The sequence below is a fragment of the Hirsutella rhossiliensis genome (assembly GCF_020360975.1).
Source record: "Hirsutella rhossiliensis strain HR02 chromosome Unknown scaffold00001, whole genome shotgun sequence".
NCBI classification, from domain to species: domain Eukaryota; kingdom Fungi; phylum Ascomycota; class Sordariomycetes; order Hypocreales; family Ophiocordycipitaceae; genus Hirsutella; species Hirsutella rhossiliensis.
Genome location: NW_025408667.1, coordinates 9,768,632 through 9,790,928, shown reverse-complemented (window position 1 = coordinate 9,790,928; position 22,297 = coordinate 9,768,632). Strand labels below are relative to the sequence as shown.

General features: G+C 57.9%; 6 protein-coding genes across 6 annotated transcripts; 3 read left to right on the top strand and 3 right to left on the bottom strand.

The window, feature by feature from the left end:
* Positions 1–207: 207 nt before the first annotated feature.
* On the top strand, positions 208–3,114 carry HRG_01260 (amidase-like protein; the record flags this gene model as incomplete). Its single annotated transcript, XM_044859731.1, has 8 exons — positions 208–445; positions 1,623–1,691; positions 1,748–1,995; positions 2,328–2,419; positions 2,484–2,639; positions 2,708–2,790; positions 2,849–2,929; positions 2,993–3,114. The coding sequence occupies 8 exons, from the start codon at positions 208–210 to the stop codon at positions 3,112–3,114; spliced, it is 1,089 nt and encodes a 362-aa protein (XP_044726131.1).
* A 416-nt stretch (positions 3,115–3,530) lies between these two features.
* On the bottom strand, positions 3,531–4,935 carry HRG_01259 (uncharacterized protein; the record flags this gene model as incomplete). The annotated part of the gene is made up of 2 exons (XM_044859730.1): positions 3,531–3,654; positions 3,890–4,935. 2 exons carry the CDS (start codon positions 4,933–4,935, stop codon positions 3,531–3,533), a joined length of 1,170 nt encoding a protein of 389 aa, XP_044726130.1.
* Positions 4,936–5,634: 699 nt separating this feature from the next.
* HRG_01258 (uncharacterized protein) lies at positions 5,635–6,288 on the bottom strand (the record flags this gene model as incomplete). Its single annotated transcript, XM_044859729.1, has 1 exon — positions 5,635–6,288. The coding sequence occupies one exon, from the start codon at positions 6,286–6,288 to the stop codon at positions 5,635–5,637; it is 654 nt and encodes a 217-aa protein (XP_044726129.1).
* Positions 6,289–11,502: 5,214 nt separating this feature from the next.
* Positions 11,503–12,924, top strand: HRG_01257 (uncharacterized protein; the record flags this gene model as incomplete). The annotated part of the gene is made up of 1 exon (XM_044859728.1): positions 11,503–12,924. One exon carries the CDS (start codon positions 11,503–11,505, stop codon positions 12,922–12,924), a length of 1,422 nt encoding a protein of 473 aa, XP_044726128.1.
* A 1,080-nt stretch (positions 12,925–14,004) lies between these two features.
* Positions 14,005–19,243, top strand: HRG_01256 (paired amphipathic helix repeat domain-containing protein; the record flags this gene model as incomplete). Its single annotated transcript, XM_044859727.1, has 7 exons — positions 14,005–14,632; positions 14,690–14,724; positions 15,292–15,392; positions 15,449–16,001; positions 16,061–16,888; positions 16,952–18,652; positions 18,704–19,243. The coding sequence occupies 7 exons, from the start codon at positions 14,005–14,007 to the stop codon at positions 19,241–19,243; spliced, it is 4,386 nt and encodes a 1,461-aa protein (XP_044726127.1).
* A 983-nt stretch (positions 19,244–20,226) lies between these two features.
* On the bottom strand, positions 20,227–21,605 carry HRG_01255 (acetyl-CoA acetyltransferase; the record flags this gene model as incomplete). The annotated part of the gene is made up of 4 exons (XM_044859726.1): positions 20,227–21,229; positions 21,290–21,362; positions 21,427–21,476; positions 21,541–21,605. The coding sequence occupies 4 exons, from the start codon at positions 21,603–21,605 to the stop codon at positions 20,227–20,229; spliced, it is 1,191 nt and encodes a 396-aa protein (XP_044726126.1).
* Positions 21,606–22,297: the final 692 nt, after the last annotated feature.

The window sequence follows — 22,297 nt, the reverse complement described above, 5'->3', positions numbered from 1 at the left end:
TCACCTCGAGACCAAAATAACATTACGTGAAAGCTATCCGGCTACGAGTTACAGCAACGCCTCACCGTCAAAATGGGGCATATTGCATCCGTTCCCAAGGCCTGCCTCTTAGTTGCCAGGTTTTACGGTCACTCAAGCCTTCAAATCTTTAAATTGCCTCGCAATAATTACCCAACGCCACACGGCAAGCAAATATCAAACATCAAAATGAAGTCATCCATCTTTTTCGTCGCCCTCTCCAGTAGTCTTTCTACCGCCGCCCCAACTGCTTCAACCCAGCAGAGCGAGTCGGTGTCAGCTGACAACGCCATGGGCGTCGCGTACTTCTTGATTGCCGTCGAAAGCTACAAGGATGCCCCGAGTGTCAGCAAGAGAGACTTGCCAGCTGATGCTGTTGCGGTTCGCGCCACTGAAGACGTGATCAACTCGATGAAAGCGCGAATAAGTAGGCTTCAGCCTGATATTCCCATTCTGATTCATTCAATCAACAAAGAGATTCTCGACACTAACTTTCCTTTAAGAGCCCTAAGAGCACGAGCCCGGACTTGATTCCTGCTGCTGCATACCTTGTCTCCGAACTCCAGGAGTAGACAACATCTATTTCCAGCTCGACAAGCACAGAGCTCCCTTAAAGTAGCCTACTATGCATTAAGTGACTTGACTAGACAAGATTGATCAGTCGGCGCGCTCTTGCAGGATCTCCTTTTGTTCCAGCGTTGTCTTGCGAAGGCAAGATGTTGGAGCCAGTCAATGACGAACAATTCTTTCAATACACTTTTTCATCGCTTTTTTCCCCAGGAATTATCATTTGCGGAATTTGCGGCACATGAGGCGATTCCAGATTCGGCGACTCGGCTTAACACACACCATCACCTGCTTTTATGCCTAGAAGCCAATAGAACCGCCTACCGCCGGAAAACTTTAGAAGCACACATTCGCTACTCGTAGAACGATATGGTTTTTGTGACACCTTTCTGTGCAAATATCCTCGTCGTTTCGGAAAATTCGTCGCTCAGTGACGCTATTATAGACTTACTCTCGTCTTAGGGTTGCCATTAGGTTTTCGTGATCCCTACCTTATAGCAGATCCCGCTCGGGCCGTATTTCTTCTCGACCTATGGCCTTTATTTGGCTTTAAGGATATTTCCCGATAAATAAGAAGTTTTCGTCCTTAGCATGGTTCCTTCTTAAGATGACCCTTAAACGTAAGCTGGCTGCGGCCCCATTCTATCGTTTATGGCCATTCTTTTCACGGTCAGTATGTAGGTACGAAACTCTCAAATGCCGCGGCCTATGCGACTTCTTCCTTTTGCGTTATAGTCCCGTCTTGACTCTACTATATAATGTCGCAGCGCTCTCCGTTGGCCGGCATGAGAATTGCAATCAAGGACCTATTTCATTTCAAAGAGGTTCACACGGGCTATAAAAACCGTGCATATCGTAGACTACACGACGCTTCGGAAACCTCGTCTCCTATAGTCAAACTGGTCATAGAAAAAGGGCCACAGGTCTAGGTAAGACGAAGACAGTCGAGTTTAGAGGCAACCAAGAAGTCATCGGGGACTAGTCCAATCATTTCTACCCGTTTAATGCTCGCGAGGATGGGTACTTAGCCTCGATAGAAAGCATCACAGGCTCTACGGCAGGCTTGGCTACCTACTCTTCGCTCGATATCACGCTGGGAACCGATGGTAAGTTATCTACACGTTCATTGCTTTGGTCGGCGCTGACGCTCTGATCCTTATAGTCGGTGGAAGCATCCGAGACCTGGCGGTTGCACACGGCATCTACGGATTTCGCCCGTCGCACAATGGCTTCCCGGCTCCAGACACGATGCGTCCTTGCCCGCACGTCTATGCCCTCACTTTCAATACAGCAAGCGTTACTGACAGAGCACGAGATCTTCCACACCTGGGCTTTCTTGGGCGTAGCAGCCGGACCAGGCTAGAATTCGGTCGTCAATGGCTCGCTGCCCCCGTTGACCCTACAGAAAGTGTGTGTGGTATCATCATGGCTGTTGATGGAGGTTGAGCGAGTCACAGCGCCCACACCCAACGCGTATCCTATTTCCGAAAGATTACTGCTCCGATCATGCTCGGGTTCAGAGGATAGCCGACGGGTGGGTGGCCTCCCTGACAGCATGGCTTGGGACAGAGGTACACGACCTGTCCATTGGGGATCCCTGGAATGCTACGTAGTCCCCTCATGCCCCAGAAGGGTTTCCAAGGCCTTTGCCCAGGTAAAGTCTGACCGCCACCCCGACTCTAGCCTCTTTATGCGGTTAACTTATACAAGACACTGCAGACTTTTATGGATATTATCTGTAGCGAGTTCTGGAGCCACTCGCCCGACTTTCGAAAGTGTATCGAGAGAAGTTCGACTCAGCACCCTACGTTTGCAAAGTTACTCAATGGCTGTGGTAAGTCGCGACATTCTCTTAACGCACCTTCCTTTTCAGATGCCTAAAAATGGTGCAAATCTAGGAACAGGGGGCAGGCAATGACAAGTTCTCGCAAACACGAGGCGTCGAATGAAGTGACCATGCACAACGAGTGGCTCTTCCAGCATATTCTCAACGATCAAAGCACCATCATGATCATCACACGCTATAAGCTGGATTACCGGAATGAGTACCTCTCGTACGTCCGACGGATCGTCAATCGTCTCCCAACCTGCTCTTTGTATCCCGCCTCTAACGTGAGTCCAGAGCTCCACAAGACAGAGATTTATACGGCTTCGACTCAAACTTTCACGCGTCCTTTGCTGGTGTGCCCAGCATTATTTTCCCAGGTACTGGTGCCCGTCATTTTGGACAACCATGCTTTCCCCTCCTAACCGTCGTCTTTAGTCGGCCAATGCCCATTCTACTCCCAAGTCACGCAAAGGCAAGAGTTCTTCCCGGTATGTCTATCGATCATCGAGCCTGAAGGTAGGTTATCTCGGCATTGCAAGTGAGAAGTGTTATCCTAATACCTAGTAACCTTATTCGCAGATAAGGATATTGGCTTGCTGAGCCCGGTTCGCGACTTTCTCGCGGGAAACGGCCTGCCCTCATCAGTTTTGAACGGAAGCACCCCATTCGAGCCTGTTCATGATACCAAGCGGAAACCCTGAAAGCCTTGAGAGTATTCAACAGTTTGGAACGTGACCATGTTCATCCGACTAGTGCGTCTTGTCACCTAATTGAAAGCCATCAAGCTCACCTCAATACTCCCTCCTGGTTGGAGCTCGGATGGGGGAATTGGCATCGGTAAGGTCGGCTTATAGTTAAAAGAGCTTTGCAAATAACTTGAAGTTAACTTATATTCTTAGGTCGGTCGTTATACGTAGACGCGGCATATATACGCATATAACTTTATGGTATCCGCGCTACACCTTAACTCAGTCACACTAGCCTACCTTTGATATCTGGGATAGTGTAGGCTGGGTGCTGGTTAAACACGGTCTTTACCAACCCTCCAGCACAGCGGCAGCTTGAACGGCTCTTTGTCCGCCCTAAGCTGCCAGTTGCCACACCTGCTTTAGGGACTCTACTCGTTTGAAAATGCGTCAACAACGACCTTGGAGAATTCGTCGTCGCCGCTGATGTGCAACTCTTGCAGCTTCGGGAACCAGCATTTTATGAGAGCGGTGAGATTCTCGGAAGGCATTTGCCTGCGACGAGTCAGTGTTGTAAGTGAGAGGGGGGTTGTTGTTCGAGTCTCACCCCTCATCATTATCTGCACGTTCCACAGATCGAAGAGCACCTAATTCCAGCGACTGCAACCTCAACAGAATGGGGCCTTGACCGACTAAAAAGTGTAATACCTCCATGTCCATAGCTTGAGGCAGGGCGCACTCCTCGAGGAAGGGGCAGCATCGTGCGAGTTCCAACAATACAGCGACACACAAGTCGCACTGCACCATGAAGCGGATTCTGAACAGAAGTTGAAACTGAGAAACCATGTCAAAAAAGTCTGTATCTGTAAAGCCTGATTCAAAGGCTGTTAGTTCTGACGCATTTTCGCTTTCGCCTGGGCCTATGTCAAGTGTGCGGAGCCTGGTGAGGTCCTTTAGAGACATGAGGCCTTGTTTTGAAAGTTTGGTGGGCATGACGAAAGACAGAGACAGGAAGTGGAGGTTGGTCAAGGAAGAAACAAGACCAAGGACGTCAGAGTCAGCGTCTTGAATGTACAGGTGAAGATTGGTAAGGTTACCGGCTAAGCCGACGACCAAGGGCACGGCTGCAGAGGGGGCGGCGGCGTGAAAGATGTTGAGTGCTCTAAATGGTCTAGGAGCTAGGGTCAAGATTTGCTGTAGGAGCTGTATCGAGAAGATTTTTCGGGTGCTCAAAGTTAAGAGGCCGGATCGCCCGGCAAGATGCAGCATGAGCTCGTCGGTAAGCAGGTGGTCGAGCTTAACATGCTCAAGAAACCTGCAGCCGACGATGAAGTTGAAAAAGGACTCGGCCGTGACCCCGACGCCCGGCGAATCTAGGATGATTCTCTTGAGGCGCCGACAGTGCGTCTGCAAGTGCTGGAGCAAGTCATCGTCGAGCTCCCCGCCGAAGAAGAATAAATTCTCCAAGGGGGGCTGCAGGTACTGGCGGAGGGGATAGGAGCCGCCTCCCGGACGATAGGCGTCGAGAGAGACGTACTTGAGGCGGGGGAACTCGAGGTGCTGGAAGATGGCGTGGTACGCAGCCTCGTCGTCGCCCGAAAACTGGAGCGAGATGAACTTGGAGGCATACATCTGGCGGCGATGCTGCGGCACGTTGGCCAGGGCCTCGCAGGTGCCATCGCGCCAGAGAACGTCGGTGCCGCAGATGAACCAGTGCTTGTTGACACGAATCGCGGACGGCAGCGACTCCGGGTCTTCGTCGTCGACGTACTCGAGGATGTGGATGAGCACCTCGGGGATGCTGAGCGCCGCTTGGACGCAGGCTGGCAGTGCCATGTTGGACAAGGCCAAGAATGTGACAATGGTGATGCGAGGAAAAGGCTCATGAGGCGCGGCGATGGCGGGCAGTTTACCCCGCCAAGTTAGGGCCAAGAAACGTCGCCGTCCCTCGCTGATTGGCTCTTCTACTTGGCGGCGTACTAATTAGATGAGGGTCAAGGTCTTGCGCTTGATGCTCTCCGCGCCTGGGGAGTGGGGAAGAGGAAGGGGGAGAGGAACAGGCGCGCACGGGGACACTCTGATGATCAGGCACGAAAATCGGACCATTCGTGATTCAAATCTACGGCCCATCTCGACTCGGAAGCAGAGGTGCTGCCGTAGAGGACTGGGTGCGAATACTCCACTCTGCCTAGTTGGGCGTCCCGGCGGCCCCTCTTTTTTCCCGGCCCGATGCCGAGCGGTGAATCGGACGGTGCTCGGGCCTGCCGGCCGGCCGGTTCTGTGGTGCCTTGCCATGCAGAAATGTGCCCTTCCGCCAGCCTCCCCGGTCGGCCCAACCCCATTTGATTTACCCCTCTTTATTACCACCACATCTCTTCACGAGTGGCATAGCACGGAGTAAAATGCACAACAAACAAGAGACTGGAAGGAAAGTGATGCATTGACTGACTATAGCTCGACTTCATCTGGCACTGCCCTCCAACCCTGGCTCTTCGTTAACCGTGGCCACCATCCCTCCAACAAGCTCCGCCCATTCTACAGCCATGGACAGCATCCCTGCAGCGGGCTCTGCCTCTTCTTTGGCCATGGCCACCATCCCTCCAGCGGCCGATCATCATAAATGGTGTTGAAGCTATCGCCGGGGCGGATAGCATAATAAGAGTATGTGAGCTTCTTGTCACGATTCCAGGCCCAAGCACTGTGAACATTGCCGAGAGAGATCTGCCTCGGTTTGAAGTTGGATAGCACAGAGAGTTTGCGGGCGAAAACCGTCAGAGTCGCAGTCCACTGCGCGTCTCCTCCATCTCGCGGTTTATCGGTGAGGTAAAAGACGCGGGCGTAGCTCCAACCTCTACTTCTCGGGATGGGTGGCAAACCTCTAAGAACCATATGTCCCTTCTCCCTCTGGATATTTGCCTCGTTCCAGTGGAAGCCCTCCCTCATCAGGCGTGGCACGTCCTTGGCCACAACATCCACATCGGCTTCCCAGGCCGCGTTATTCAGCCATGGGTCCATCGGATCCGGGAGGAACATGATTGACAAATCGATGTCTTTGGGCGGCCAAGGGGAGTCGTCTGCGTCCGCCTTGGCGCTGCCGGCCTCGCGTTGTTCCTGGGGCGGGCCATCGCGTGCGCAGTACGGCGGCGGGCGTTCGTTCGGGGGCCTTGTGTTTTTCGGCGAGAGCTGCATTTGCGATGCGTGCGGTGCAAACTTGGATGCCACGCTTTTCGCTCGAGTATAAAAGATGCTGTGTTATTTTTTGGCCAGCGATGAATGCCTTGGACTGTGAGAGTGCGCAGGTGGTGGTTGTGATGTTGGAGGGTGAGGAACGGCAATTGTGAGTAGGGTTGTGGGAAGAAATAAAGGAATGAGTGGAAAGAGCTGGCGCTCTCCTTATATTAGCTGTCTTCCAAAGTAAATTCCACGCATGGGAGGGAAGCTTCGCTCCAGCCTCCATGATGCCTTGCTATGGATGCTGGCTGCCTGTGGTGGCGGAAGCAAGTTCCCCCCTAGGGCAAACCTACCGGCTGTGGCTAAAGAAGAATAAGAAGAGGAAATGGGAGAAAAGCCCAAATTCTGCAACCCCCCCTCCATTGCTGTGGAAGTGCTGACGGCCTCGTGATCTGCGCTTCGGCGAGGAAGCGGAATGGTGAGGGCGGCGGCGTGGGCATGGATGACGTACAGAGGAGTTGAGGAGTTTTGTTATGAAGAAGGCACATCGCGTCTGGCGCAACATTGAATCGTCTTGACCAACTTTCGTCGCAGCCTTCCAACGTGCACATGCAAAGTAGTCTGCCGCCTCACTCTTGGTGGACCTTGATCTTGCTGTGAACTTCCAAGGCTGTCCTGGCTGCCGGCTTGGACCAAGTCCTCCACCTCATGGCCTCGACGACATTGGCAACTTCCTATGCACCGCTGTGACATTGAGCCGCGTGCCAATCAACCATGATCTTCATCGGCACCTTGGAATGACTCGCGGATGCCTCTCTGTCCAGTCCTCCCTGCACCGATGGGCAAGCTGGCAAGCGCTTTGCGTACCATTGCTCCTTGGCCGCCCGTTGCTTCCAGCTCTTCCCTCGTCACTTCGCTTGCCCGATTGAGAACCCTTAGCGAAGCGTGGGTGCTTCTGCGCTGGGCGCCAACCGAGCACGACTGTCAGGCGTGACTTATACGCAAGTACGGAGTAGACGCTTGGCCAAGACCCGGAGCGACACCTGCCTCCAGCGACAGCCAGAAGCGAGTAGGGGATTAACGACACGGCAAGAGACCCTGCGAGGATGATAATATCCTGCGATGGACGCAGCCGTCCTGTTCTTGTTTTCTTTCTCCGTCAAGCTCTATTGACAGCGAAGATGGACCGGTAAGTCAAGTCATCCAGCCCGTCTCATCCATCCAGCCCGTCAATCCAGCCTCTCATCCATACAGCCCGTCCCATCCATATAGCCCGTCGTCCAGCTACTCCATCAAGCTAATTAAAATAGAACTTTTGTTGTGATAAAATTCTCGTTTATAATGCCTCCGCTCCCGCCGCCGCCGCCCCAGCCGCCGTCCTGGACGCAAGCGGCCCTCGAACCCGAGGAGTCAAGGCATGTTGCAACGCTTGTCGGTCTTTAGAGTGCTACGTTTAAGCTAACTATGGACCCTCAGCTCGCTCAACGGCGAGAACGCGGCCGTGGCAACCCCCGGGGGGGGGGCCGTCGGTGCAACGCGTCACACTATATTCCAAATCGAAATTGGAACATTTTGTGCCGCTATTGTCCTTGTGACAATGTTGATCCTTATTGCGGTCTGGACCGGGGCTGTGGTTGCCGTGGCGTTTGTGGCCCCTCAGGCCTTCAACGCCACTACCACCTAAAAAAAAATTTGCGGCGTTTCGGGCGTTTCGGGCGTTTGTTCTCTCCTTTTCCACCCGCCTCTTAGTTTTTTCTTTTTGCAGTGGCTGGCTCGATCCTATTTTTTTCTTTTTGCAGCGGCTGGCTCGATCCAGTGCCGCCTGCCGTTCCTGAATCGCCTCGAGGCTCCGACCTGCACGCACTCGTCCGCTCCGACCGGCGACAGCTCGCGCCACACCGCACGACAGAGTCACGGCAGCCAAGAGTTGGGCCCCGTCATGACGAGCGAGGCGACTGGCGCTGACGACAGAGGTGGCCAAACCCCGCCGGGGCACAGCACAGCAAAGGGCAGCCGCCGATGCAAGCCCTGTGAGGTGCAAGCCCTGTGAGGTGCAAGCCCTGTGAGGTGCAAGCCCTGTGAGGTGCAAGCCCTGTGAGGAAGCGGGCTCGCTGGGGCTGTAGATATCCTCCTGGAACCTGTCAGACCTCGCTTCGCCCTCCATCTCCTCGCCGCCATCTCCTCGCCGCCATGTCCCTGCTCCAAGGCGCCGAGCAGCACCCACTGCTCGATGGCGCCGACGGCCTCCCGCTCATCCAGGACCGGCCGATCCAAGAATACTTCATCGTCAAGCAGGAGGTCAATCTCGAGGTCAACTTCCACGACAGGCGCATCGACGGCACCACCGACATCTACGTCGTCACCTTCAACGACAAGGTTGAGGAGATTGCCCTCGACGCTGCCCACTGCGAAATCGATACGGACCGCGTCACCATAACCGACCTCCGCGACGCGCACGGCGAAGTCATCGAGGGCCCGAAACGCAAGGCCCACGTCGACTATCTCGACCCCTACAAAAAGCTCTCCCACCCCGACGGCTGGAACTGGAGGGCCGAGCACCACGACCTGCGCCGCATCCGTGCCCGCTCCATCTTCCACACCCGCAAGACCGACGTTGCAGCCGAGAATAGAGAGCTCGAGGGCTGCACGCCGGCCTACGGGTCGCTCCGCGTCAGCCTGCGTGGAAAGGCCGAGCAGGACCGCCCGAGGCTCATCATCCGAAAGTCCATTACGAACCTCGATGCCGTCGAAAAGGGGCACCGCCAGTACAAAATCACCGTCCCCTTCGCCAACAGGAGCCCCCGCGATGGACTACACTTTGTCGGCGTCGACCCCCTGGATAGCAGGTTCTCGCACATGTACACCCGCCACTCGATCCAGCCAGGCACCGCCTCTTGCATCTTCCCCTGCGTCGACGACCACGGTGCGCGCTGCGACTGGAGAATATCCATCAAGTACCCTCGCACCCTCGGTGACGCGCTCCAACAGGCCCTGGCTACCCAGCAGGATGTATCTTCCGCCAATGGCCCCGGAGCGGACAAGACGCACCCCGACGGGCGGGACAGGGGCCTCCGCCTCGCCGAAGAGGACAAGCTGAGAGAAATGACGGTCGTGTGCTCCGGTTTCCTTATGGAGGAGGCCGTGGATCCCCAAGACGACCACAAGAAAATCATGACGTTTGAGCCGGAGAAGAAGGCATCTGTGCAAAAGCTGGGCTTCGCCGTCGGCCCCTTTGAGCACATCGACCTGTCCTCCGAGTTTCGGACCGAAGAGGACGAGGTCAAGCTCGGCATGAGCGCTCTCAAGATCCACGCCTACTGCCTGCCGAACCGCGGCGACTGGGTCCGCAACACGGCGGCCGCCTTGACCATGGCCGCCGACTTTCTGACGTATACGTTTGCCAAGTATCCCTTTAGCAACTTCAAGGTCTGCTTCCTCGACGACATGATCGACGACACCGTGGCCCTGCATTCGCTGGCCTTTGTCAGTAACCGGCTGCTCTTCCCCGAAGACGTCATCGACGTCGAGATGGATGTGACGAGAAAGATTGCCTTTACGCTAACGTCCCAGTGGATCGGCATCAACATGATACCCAACACGCGAAACGACCTCTGGCTGGTCCTCGGCATCGCCCACTACATGACTGATCTCTTCATGAAGAAGCTCTGCGGCAACAACGAGCACCGGTTTCGCATAAAGGCCACCTCCGACAAGCTCGTCCGGATGGACGTTGGCCGACCCTCGCTGTGGGAGCTTGGGCCACATCTCCATCTCGACCAGTCCGAGATGGACTTCATGGCCGTCAAGGCCCCCGTTGTCATCTTCATCCTCGACAAGAGGCTGGCCAAGGCGTCGGGTGGCCATGGTCTGACGCGCATCCTGCAAAAGTTCTTGACAAAGGCTCAGATTGAGAGCAGCGACAAGTCGACCATCCTCGACACGGAAAAGTTTAGGGTCACCTGCGAAAAGGGCTCGCGGACCCGCCTCGAGACGTTTTGGAACCAGTGGATCTACGGCACCGGCTGCCCGAGGTTCGACATCAAGGCCAAATTCAATAAGAAGAGGCTCTGCGTCGAGTTGACCCTCAATCAAGTTCAGCACCAGGCCAGCAAAAAGGCAGAAATGGAAAAGGGCGACTTCCTACGCGTCGTCAAGGAACGGCGGGCCGGGCTCAATGTCGACGACGTGCAGCCGCTGTTCACGGGCCCCATGACAATAAGGATCCACGAAGCAGACGGGACCCCGTATGAGCACATCTTGGAGATTCGTGAGGACGCCACGCGCTCAACCAAGTTCGAGATCCCCTACAACACAAAGTACAAGCGCCTCAAGCGCACTCGGCGCTTAAAGGAGAAGCAAAACGCCGGCGCAAGCGCAGAAATCGCGGAAAACGCCGATGATGCGCTACTCTACAGCCTCGGCGACGTGCTTCAGAGTCCGGACGACCTGAGAGACTGGGAGCTCATAGAGTGGGATCCCGAGACGGAGCGGAAGATGGACCAGGAATCCTACGAATGGATCCGTATCGACGCCGACTTTGAGTGGGCTTGCGACATGAAGCGGAATCTCGAGCCGTACATGTACGTGTCCCAGCTGCAGCAGGACAGGGACGTGGTGGCGCAACAGGATGCCATGCTGTACCTGAGCCAGGGGCCGCTCCATCCCATCGCGTCGGGCTTCCTGGTGCGGACTCTGGTCGACCGTCGCTACTTTCACGGCATTCGCACCATGGCGGCGCGGGCCCTGACTCGGCAGGCCAACATCAAGGACATTCCCATGCTCGGCCTGCGGCAGCTCCTGAGGGCCTTTCGCGAGATGTTTTGCTACGACCAGACGAACCAGCCCTACCCAAACGACTTTTCCGACAAAAAGCAGTACAACGTGCGGTGCGCCATCATCAAGGCCGTTGCCGACGTCCGGGACCACACGTACAGGTGTCCGCTCGAGGCTCGTCGCTTCATTATGGACCAGCTCCTGTTCAACAACAACGAGGACAACCCCCACTCGGATCACTTCTACATAGCCACTCTGTTGGAAGCCCTGGCCACGTCCCTCATTCCGTCGCAGCAAGACGACTGGTTCTCGCGGCAGAACAAGGTCCCCAGTGAGGAGGAACGCCAGTTCCTCGAGGAAGCCCTTGAGCAGATAGAACGAGTCCTGCGGCGCGACGAATGGACAAACTCGTACCAAAACATCTGGACCATTGCGGGATTGGACGCGAAGCAGCGGCTGATGAAGGCGGTGGTTATCCCTTCCCAGTACACGGACTTTGCGCAGTATGTCCTGGACGGGACCCGCGACCTGATACGGATCAAGGCCTTTGAAGCCTTGATTGATCTCGGCGCCCTGATGGAGCCGACTTTCTTCTCATTTTTCCTGTACTCTCTCATGACGGACCGATCGCCGTACGTGCGCAACAAGCTCATCCAGGCCATGGCGCGCGGGCTCGCAGCCATTGCTTTTGGGGAACACACCAAGGTGGCCCAGAATGAGCCGGCCTTAGACGAGGCGGATCCGCTGCTGCTAGTCCAGGACAGCGCCCAGGAGATTGAGGCTCGAAAGATCATGTTTGCGCGAAAGGAAAACCTCGACGCCGCGCTCAAGGCGTTGCGCAAGGAGATGGAGGAGACGTACGGCAAGGACGAGAGGCACTACAGCACGGCGGTGCGTAAGGCGCTCGACCACCCAGAGCTCGGACGCGCCGAGGTCGAGAGCCTGCTCGACCTGGCGGCCATGATGTTTGAGGAGGCCAGAAGCTGGGTGCTCACTCTGAACCTGCCTAAGGGCTGGAAGGTGGAGAGGCCGGCTCAGAAGCCCATCGATCGAGCGCGCGCGCACGGATCTTCGGCCGCGAGACACGGCGGGGCGCATCCCTCGTCGATGATTGTTAACTTCAAGTCGTATTACAAGATCAAGCCAAAGGGAGCGCTGTCCCCGCTGCCCGTCCAGGAGCCCAAGAAACCCATCGCCGTCCCCAGGACATCGTCGATCAAGATCAGCACAAAGGCCTCGACGCCGCAGCGCCCTTCCGTCCTGCCCGGCTCAGCAGCCTTCCCGACGGCAACCGCTCCGCCGTCCGTATCTCAACCACCCAAGGCGACGAGGGCGACGGCACCTCGAGCGTCAGAGACACCTTCTACCCAATCGGCCAAAAGAGCCCGTCCGGAAAAGGAAGACGGTGGCACGCCGGCGCCGAAGCGCCCTAAGACGGAGTCGCGGCCGGTGAACCTGGAGGCGATCAAGCCGGCCAAGAAGAGACGGATCGTCACGCTCAAGACAAACAATCCCACGCGTCTTGCCGTCATTCTGGGTCAGCCTTGGGGCCCATCACCAGGTGGCAGGACCGCCTTGCCGTCCGGAGCCCCGAAGGAGTCTGCACCGGGTACCGCGAAGGAGGTTGCCCCCGCGAAACCTGCGAGGAAGCCGCTCCCGACGGGAGAGCGGAAGCCTTTGCCAACCGGCGGCGGCGGCGCTTCGGCCTCGCCCCAAGCTGTCCCGCAGCCGGCCAAGGCGCCAGCCAACGCCCCCGTGACACCGGCTCCTACGTCCAAGGCTGATAGCCCGGCGTCTGGGACACAGGCGAGTGCCCGGCCAAAGATTAAGATTATCCGAAAGCCCGCGCCGCCGCCACCGCCGCCGCCGCCAGGCTCGTAAAGGCAGAGGGATCGCGGAGGGGCACCCGTGGACGTATCGTAGGCGCATAGAAACGAGGTTAGCGAAATTTTAAATTTTACTCTTCATACAATGATATTAACGAGGTGAAAAGACGAGGAGTTGTCACTGGTGGTTGATGAACAGGGTGCTTTTCAAAGCACGGCTTGGTACGTATTGCGTTTGGAGTTGAGGCGCGCAGAGACAGATTGGTGATTGACAGGCGAAGCATTTTCTTTGAGTGTGGAGCGGTCTGTGGCATTGCGTGCAGTATATTCAGAGCGGCCATCTGAGGTTTGCCGTCATGAAGAGAAACAAGTTCCCATTGATGGAGCGTGGCCAAACTTTGCGAGCAAGGGACAAAGGGCGAGGCCAAGCAGGGGATGGATGTGCGTAAGCTTGTGCCTGGAGAATGGGGCCACTAACCCTTTTGCTCGCGGCTGTGCGGTGCAGGCGCTTCGCTTCGGCTCTTCACGCCGTGACGACATTGGTTTGCTCGCAAGGCTGGCCAGAGATAAGGCCCGGAGGCGGGGCGGCGCCTTGCGACAGCCGTAGGGTGCGACTTATCAGCACGTGACGGGGCAGGCTTCCCGCGCTATTGCGGACTGCTGTCAGTGGGCCCCACCCCTGGGCCCTGGGCGGTCGGTCCGTCAGATCAGATCCCGTCACTCTCAACTCTCTTTGTGCGCCCAGCAAAGGCAGCAGAGCTCCCCCCAACTCTGCACACACGCATCTGCCCCCCTTATTTCTTACTCTTGCGCGCCGCCATCGACCTCTTTCTATACACCCCGACACCACTGCCTGAGAGGTCTTTTGCCTTTCATGTTGATTCTCGCCGTTGTCGGTGAGCCGCTACGCCGTAAGTCTGCTCGCGTCGTCGCTCCTTGCTGTCTTCCCTCGCGACGGCCCTGCCCCCCTGTTCCCGACGGCTCTCCTTGGGCGCTTCGCAGAGGACGCAGCCGTCGTGTCCGCTCTCTCTCCAAGCGTTTCCTTCTCCCTTTTCCCCTTGGCGAGTTTCGGCCGTCCGCTCTTGTCCGCCCCGTGGGCTGGAAACTTTTTGCTGACGCCCTTGTCCAGATCAGCATGAACAGCCAAAACCTCCACGGCCGCAACGGCGGGCCGCCCTTTGACCGCGACCGCGACATGGAGGAGCGCCACCGGGCCATCCAGCAGCATGAGGAGATGCGCCGCGACCAGGAGCGTGAGCGGGAGCGCGAGCGCGAGCGAGACCGAGAGGCGGGCGACCGCTACCCGCCGGCCCCCCATCAGAGCACCGCCGGCTCGATACCCATCCACCAGCCCGTGGCTTCTAGGATATCCGGCGCCATCCATAGTCCCGGCGGCCTGCTGGCCAACCACAACGGCGCCGCGCCACCGCCCGCCGCTCACCTGGGTGCCCCCTCGGGCCCCATGGCCGCTGCCAGCTTCGGCGGGCCTCTGCAGGGCGAGCCCGGTCGGCAGATGCCGCATGGCGGGCAGCCCGGTGCTGCGAGCCAGCACCAAGTCTTTGCGCCCATTCCGCATTCGCAGGCTCCTCCGGGTGCGTCCCAGCCTGCGCCGAGCGGCACGGCCTCAGTCTACGGAGGTGGTCCATCGCAGCAGCAGCAGCAGCAGCAGCAACCGCAGCCACAGCCACAACAGCAGCAGCAACAGCAGCAAGCTCAGCAGGCCCAGCAGCAGCCCCCCCAGCCGCAACAGGAGGGCCAGCGTGGTGGGAAGCAGGGTGGCCCGATCCTGGGCGTGGTGCCTGTTGGGCCCCAGATTCCAGGCGGCATTACGCAGGGCCAGCAGCCCATTTTAAATGTGAGTTGTGTTTTGTCGTCAGTCACATGAGTTGCTCGCGTGTCGCAGTGGCAACGCCCAACACAAAAGCGAGAGCAAAGAAACCACATGGCTGCTAGGCTGCCAGGCTTTTCTGACCTTGTTCACTGTGTTGCCAAATGTTTGGCAAAAACATTCACATTTTGCAAATCTTTCCCCAACATTCATCTTCGTCACCTCCGACCTTGCCCTCTCTTCCCTCTCGTCGTTTGCTTCTTTTCCTAGCCACGTCCCTTGCTCGCTTTCCCCGCATCGGAACGGCCTCAAATATTTGCCACGCCCGACCACGACGGCGCTGTCAAGCACCGCCGCTCGCTTCTGGCACAGCCTTCAGAAGCGGGTTTGTTTGCATGGGACATGTCGGCAACATGCCACACCTGACTGATGCCCTTCTGTCGGCTCTCTGCGAAGGGGGCCGCAGAGCCATGCTTGTCTGCGGAAACAATGTCGAGCTTTGGAACATTTACCACTGCTCTCTCGTACTGCCCGCTCCCGCCAACTCTGCACCAAAAACCATCGCTGAGCACGAGCTAATCATGGACCTCGCAGGATGCCCTGACGTACCTTGACCAGGTCAAGGTTCAGTTTCACGATCAGCCCGATGTTTACAATCGATTCCTAGATATCATGAAGGACTTCAAGAGCCAGGCGTGAGCTGCCCCCTCTCTCTCTTTGCCTTCTGGCCGGCGGCTAAGCGTTTCTTTAGCATTGATACTCCAGGAGTGATCAACAGAGTGTCCGAGCTGTTTGCCGGACACCCGAATCTCATCCAGGGCTTCAACACATTTCTGCCTCCCGGCTATAGAATCGAATGCGGCGCAGGAAACGACCCAAACACTATCAGAGTCACCACCCCGATGGGCACGACTGTCCAGTCCATCGCTGGGCGCGGCCAAGGCGACGGCCATGGCTCGGGCGGCAGCCAAGTCCCCTTCCCCGAGCGTGGCGGCCAGTGGCAGCAACGGGCTCAGCACAACGTCGAGAGCCCGGAAGCCAGCTTCAGCACCACGGCACAGAGCGGCGCCAGCCTTTTCGTCCAGGCGGCTGCACAGAACGCTGCGTTCGAGGCGGCTGGCCCGCAGAGGAACGCACCCCAGATGCCGGGCAACGCGGGTGCTGCTGGTGGCCCAGCCCCTCGCGGTCCCCAGACCCCAGCTCCTGGTGCCGGTCCTGGCGGCGTCAACGGGAGTCAAGCCAGCATGGAGCGCAGGGGCCCTGTTGAGTTCAACCATGCCATCAGCTACGTCAACAAAATTAAGGTGAGTTTCTCAATCCCCCACCGCTGACCAGGATGATACTCACGATTCATTTCTTGCAGAATCGCTTCCAAGACAAGCCAGAGATCTACAAGCAGTTTCTTGAGATCTTGCAGACGTATCAACGAGAGCAGAAACCCATCCAGGACGTCTATGCCCAGGTCACGACCCTCTTCAACTCAGCCCCGGACCTTCTCGAGGACTTCAAGCAGTTCCTGCCAGAGTCGGCCGGGCAGGCCAAAGCAGCTCAGGGAAGGCTTGAGGACGCCTTGCCTCCGGGCCCGAGCCACACTCCGCAGCCGAGCATGAGAGACGGGCAAAAGCTGCCCCCTCTCGGGAGCTTTGCCCCGCCTGCGAGCGCAAGCAAGGACAAGAAGCGCCCCCGCACCGACAAGCAGGCCCAGAGCGCCGAGGCCCTGCTTATCGAGACGGCTGCGGTCGGACGATTCCCACAGAATGCCATCAACGGCAACAAGCGACCCAAGCTCAGCCACGCCCGAGGGGCCGGGGACACTGCGGCGGCGATTGAGCCAACGCTCACCCCGGTGATGCCCGAGCCGTATCCGGCGCGTGCCTCGGCAACCTCGAGCCAGGAAGAAATAGCCTTCTTCGAACGTGTCAAGAAGTTCCTGAGCAACAGATCTTCCATGAACGAGTTCCTCAAGCTGTGCAACCTCTTCAGCCAAAACATCATTGACAAGAACACGCTCTTCCACAAGGGCGCGCTCTTCATAGGCGCAAACCCTGACCTCATGAGCTTCTGGAAGACATTTGTTGGCGTCGACTCGCACGACGTCATGATTGACAATCGGCCTGCGCCGCCGACCGAGAAGCTCTCTCTTAGCAACTGCCGCGGCTACGGACCGAGCTACAGGCTTCTGCCTAAGCGTGTAAGTACAGTAGACGCGAACGCCGTCTCGTCCTTGAGCATGCTAACCCGTCTCCGCGAAAAGGAGCGTCTCAAGCCGTGCAGTGGACGTGATGAGCTGTGTAACTCGGTTCTCAACGACCAGTGGGCCTCTCACCCTACCTGGGCGAGTGAGGACTCTGGCTTCGTGGCGCACCGCAAGAACCAGTTTGAGGAAGGACTGCACCGCATTGAGGAGGAGCGCCATGACTACGACTTCAACATTGAGATCAACCTCAAATGCATCCAGCTGCTTGAGCCCGTGGCTCAGCAGATGCTGGCCATGTCGCCGGCAGAGAGGGAGGCCTTCCACATGCCGGCGGCGCTTGCGGGTCAGAGCACCTCGATATTCAAGCGCATCTGTAAGAAGATATATGGCGAAAGGGGCATCGAGGTGGTCAACGACCTGTTTAGCCACCCGTTCAACGTGGTGCCCATCCTCCTCACCCGCATGAAGCAAAAGGACGAAGAGTGGCGCTTCTCCCAGCGCGAGTGGGAGAAGGTGTGGCACGCTCAGACGGAGCACATGTACCTCAAGAGCCTCGACCACATGGGCATCCTCGTCAAGAGCAACGACAAGAGGAACCTGACGGCCAAGCACCTCGTCGACGTCATCAAGACCAAGCACGAAGAACAGCGGCGCGAGCGTGTCCTCAAGGGCAAGGCGCCCCGATACCAGCTGGTCTGGGACTTTAGCGACAAGGACGTCGTTCTCGACCTGCTCCGCCTCATGATGCTCTACCCCCTCCATAGCGGCCAGCACAGCGCCCAGGAGAAAGAGCGGCTTTCCGAGTTTTTCGAGTCCTTCATTACGAACTTTTTCGACCTTAACGAGGACGCGGTGCAAGAGAGGGTGCCTAAGATACCTCCTGACTCGGCCGAGGAAGAGGTCGAGGATCCGATGCCGACCGAGCTGGCCAACGGCCGCGGCAAGCGCAACGGCAAGAAAGGAGATCTTCTTAGGGGGGTTCTCGATCCCGGTCGCAACGGCAGCAAGCCGCGGAGCCAAAAGGAGGACAGCGCGGCGTCCGGGAGCAAGGAGACGACGCCCGACGTGGGATCGGCCAACGAGGAAGAAATGCCCGACGCGCTCGACGACGCAGCCGCCACCGAGGTCTCCAACGAGCGCTGGATGCCGACGGTGCCCAAGCCGGTCGTTGTGGGTGGCGATAACTCTCTCATCGACGCCGATGGCGAGCTCAAGGCCGACGGCTTCTTTCGCCGCCCGTGGTACAACTTCTTTGCAAACCAGACCATCTTCGTCTTCTTCAGTATCTTCCAGACCGTCTACGGCCGGCTCGTGGAGGTCAAAGAGAGCAAGGACATTGTGTCGCGCGAGATTGAGCGGCGCAATCGACCCAAGCCTGCCCGAGACATTGGGTTCGCGGATACTATTGTCAACTACTTTGAAGCCGACGAAGATCCCGACAAGTTCTGGCCCAAGACGGTGGAGTTGATCGAGGACTACCTTATCGGCGAGATCGAGGAGACGCGGTACCAGGAAGTGCTGCGTCACTACTACCTCCGGAGCGGCTGGAAGCTGTACACCATCCAGGACCAGCTCAAGACGCTTTGCCGCCTCGCCCTGACGTGCACCAGCAACGACGCAAAGGAGAAGACACCGGACCTGATCCACCAGTACCTCATGAGCCGCGAGAAGGATGAGACGAGCTACCAGACGGAGATTAGCGCGCGCAAGTTTGCCGAGAAGTGCGTCAAGGAAGGTGACATTTTTGTGATTTGCTGGGTAAGTCTAACCTTGGAGCGCAGGTGAGAGTCGTGCTGACAGTGCAAGCAGTTTCCGCAGAAGGCCGAGGCCACGGTCCGCTGGCTGCAGCGCAACGACACGACGTTTTACATGGACGAGATGCAGTTGCGCGAGCGCTGGCAATACTACATCTCGTCGTTTATCCGCGTGGAGCCGACCGAGGGCATCCCGCGGTCCAAGCTGCAAAAGGTGGTACTTACGCGCAACATGCCCTCGGGGGACACGGACTCGGACGACGACAACGTGCCCAAGCCCCTGCTGTATAGCGAGAACCTGACGACGAGCATCTGCCTCAAGAGCTCCAAGATGGTCTGGGCACCCGGCACGTCCGAGTACTTCATCTACGACCAGTCGCCCAAGACGCCCATCATGTCCGAGCGACGGGATAACCTCCGCTCGGCGCTCAGCACCATTCGCAAGAACAAGCTGCAGGACAAGATGGTGCAGAACCCCCCGTGGACGAGGGACATGAGCCCGGACGAGGTGCGCGAGCATGTGGACGCCTTTGCCAGGTGGAAGGACGAGGGCATCGTGCCGACAGCCGGCGACGGCGAGGGGGACACGGACTGAGCGGCGGGGATGTGCTTCGGGGCGCCAGCATGCTCGAGCGTGGCGGAGGTCTTGGCTTTTGATTCCCCTTGAATGCCTCTTCTTGATCGCGTTTGTTTCCTCGCCCCTTGGTCTGCGCTGGGAACTTGGTTCATGGCAGTTGAGGTCCTGCTGACTACGACTCGTCGAGCTTTCTTTCAGCTACGAAGCGCCAAACTTCTTTACACTTGTTGTTTTATTACTATTTTTTTTTTTCAAGCGCGGCGCCCTCTCCCCGCTCTCCCCATTCTGTTGCTCAAACTGAGATGATGTGGAGTCGAACAAGAAGCCGATGACTTTCTTCCGACTTCGTCCTGTCGACGTGGAAGCGAGGAATAGGATGGGGGGGCATGGGGGTTGGATTTCAACCCAGGGCATCGAGACTTGGACGCTTTGCGTTTTCTCCCCCCTTCCCCCGGGACACCGGATGCGAGGTTTACGTACATGAGGGATGGATGGATGGTCCGGGGTCCTGCGCGCCTTCTTGTCTTCTTTCTTTCGGCAGTTTTGTGCGTTTGCAGGTCTCGCGTTCAGTTGCTGCATCGTCGGACGCGCAGGTCTCTACAACGCCTGGTTTCTTCCCGTCTCTCATTGGCAACAGGACGGCGGGATTTGTGTGTCCTTGTTGATGCGTCATGGAGCGGATAGGAAGAATCAGAGAATTAAACGATTGCTATGTATGCTGGCTCTGCCCTGTCCTGCTTGGTCGTGAATAGACACGTCTAGATGTATCGACGAGAATGCCCAACCAGGAGAGAAGCCTGTGTGCCCTGAGATTACTCCCACTCCTATTATGCGGCGTATCGTTGATGGCTTCCGTTTTGACCCTCGATGACCCACATTCACCACCTCTTTTACGTGGTCAGACTGCTTGCGAAGCCAGTTCCTCGTCGACCTACTTGCATCCTTTACACCTCCCCTCGTCACAGCCTGGGCACCTGCGAGGATCGGCGCGCGACGTCGAGTCATTGCAGGTTCTCGATGACGAGGGCCGAGGCGCCGCCGCCGCCGTTGCAGATGCCGGCGCAGCCGTACTTGGCGCCCTTTTCCTTGAGGACCGAGGTCAGGGTGGTGACGATGCGGGCGCCGGAGCAGCCGAGGGGGTGGCCCATGGCGACGGAGCCGCCGTAGACGTTGACCTTGTCCGGGCTGAGGCCGAGGATCTTCATGTTTGCGAGGGCGACGACAGAAAAGGCCTCGTTGATCTCGTAAAAGTCAATGTCCTTGTCGGACAGGCCGGCGTGCTTGATGGCCTTGGGGATGGCGAGGGCGGGAGCGATGGTGAAGCGCTCGGGCTCGCGCTCGGCGTCGGCCCAGCCAAGGATCTTGGCGATGGGCTTGACGCCCAGCTCCTTGACCTTGGCCTCGGACATGAGGACGACGGCGGCGGCGCCGTCATTGATGGGGGCGGCGTTGGGGGCGGTGACGGAGCCGTCGGGCTTGAAAGCCGGGCGCATGGCCTTGAGCTTGTCGACGTTGAGGTTCTTGACCTCGTCGTCGCGCTCGACCTTGATGGGGGGCTTGCCGCGGCCGCCGCTCACCTCGACGGGGATAATCTCCTTGAAGAGGCCGGCCTCGGTGGCAGCCTGGGCGCGCTTGTACGAGTTGATGGCGTACTCGTCCTGCTGTTCGCGGGAAAAGGAGTGCTCAGTGGCGCACAGCTCGCCCTGAAGGCCCATGTGCTCCTTCTTGAAGGCGTCGGTGAGGCCGTCGACGAGGACGCCATCGACGAGGGTCTGGTCGCCGTACTTGGCGCCCTGGCGGAGGGTGGGCAGGTAGTGGGGCGTGTTGGACATGGACTCTGTGCCGCCGGCGACGGCAACGTGGGCAGTGCCGAGCATGATGTCCTGGGCGGCGAGGACAATGGCCTTGAGCGACGAGGCGCACACCTTGTTGACGGTGGTGCAGACGGTCGAGGGGGGGAGGCCGGCGCCGATGGCGCACTGGCGGGCGGGGGCTTGGCCGAGGCTGCGAGCGGGCTGGGGGTCAGCTGTTGCCCCGAAGAGATCAAGGGGGAGGCAAACGCACTTGGCGGAGAGGACATTGCCAAAGTAGACGGTCTCAACGGCGTCGGGCTTGATGCCGGCTCGCTCGACGGCGCCTGGTGGGTGGTGAGAGGGGGAGCGTCACATGCGGGCAGGGAGGTGTGGTTTCGGCTGTCGTACCCTTGATGGCCGTGGACCCGAGCTGTGTGGCGCTCTGGCTCGACAGGGACCTGTTTGCCATGATCAGTATGGTTCTGCTCCCTTGCAGCTTGGATATTGGCGGCGACGACGTACCCCAGGAACGAGCCAATGGGGGTCCTGGCGGCCGAGACGATGTAGACGGGGGGAAGGCCAGACATGATGATGGCGGCGGCGGCAGCTGGGTGGTTGAGAAGGCGGATGCGAGTGCCGGGCGTCGAGGGAGAGAGGAGAGGTGATATGTAGCAGCGAAGGTTGAGGAAGGCCTTGGCGGGGGAGGGGAGACGAGGTTTCTATGAGGTAAGAAAGGCAATGCACGATGCCCCTTTTGGCGTGGGTACGAAGTAGCTAACATGCCGAACATGGGAGATGCACTATTAATGATTTTCCACGCGGTTTTGCTTCCCCACTTCGCTGCCCCTCGTCCGAGAGACGCGAGCTCTACATTGTACAGTAATTAATATGCCGGCAAACACGCGGGACGCTAAAAAGAACGATGCAGCTCGGAGGGTTAGCCAAAGGGGCCGCGATGAAAATAAAGACTGGACTTTTTTTTGGTCGAAAACGGCCTCTGTTTCTTTAGCAGCTACAGGCTTGGGATGGAGTCGCCAGAGTTGAGGTATTTCAAAAGTGCCACTTCGTCATCGCCTGTTTCCGAGAGACACACGTTGAGCTATTTAATTCCTGAGCCACGTTCTGGTTCGACGTCATCTTGGGTATCAACGACGGGTCCACGTAATATTCACAAGCAGAAACACAAGTCTCTTGGCAGACGTCGAGTAAGTGGTAATCTTGGCTGAACCTGGATTCTGCGTCACTGACGGCGGCTCATTCCGACGGTATCCGAGTCTCC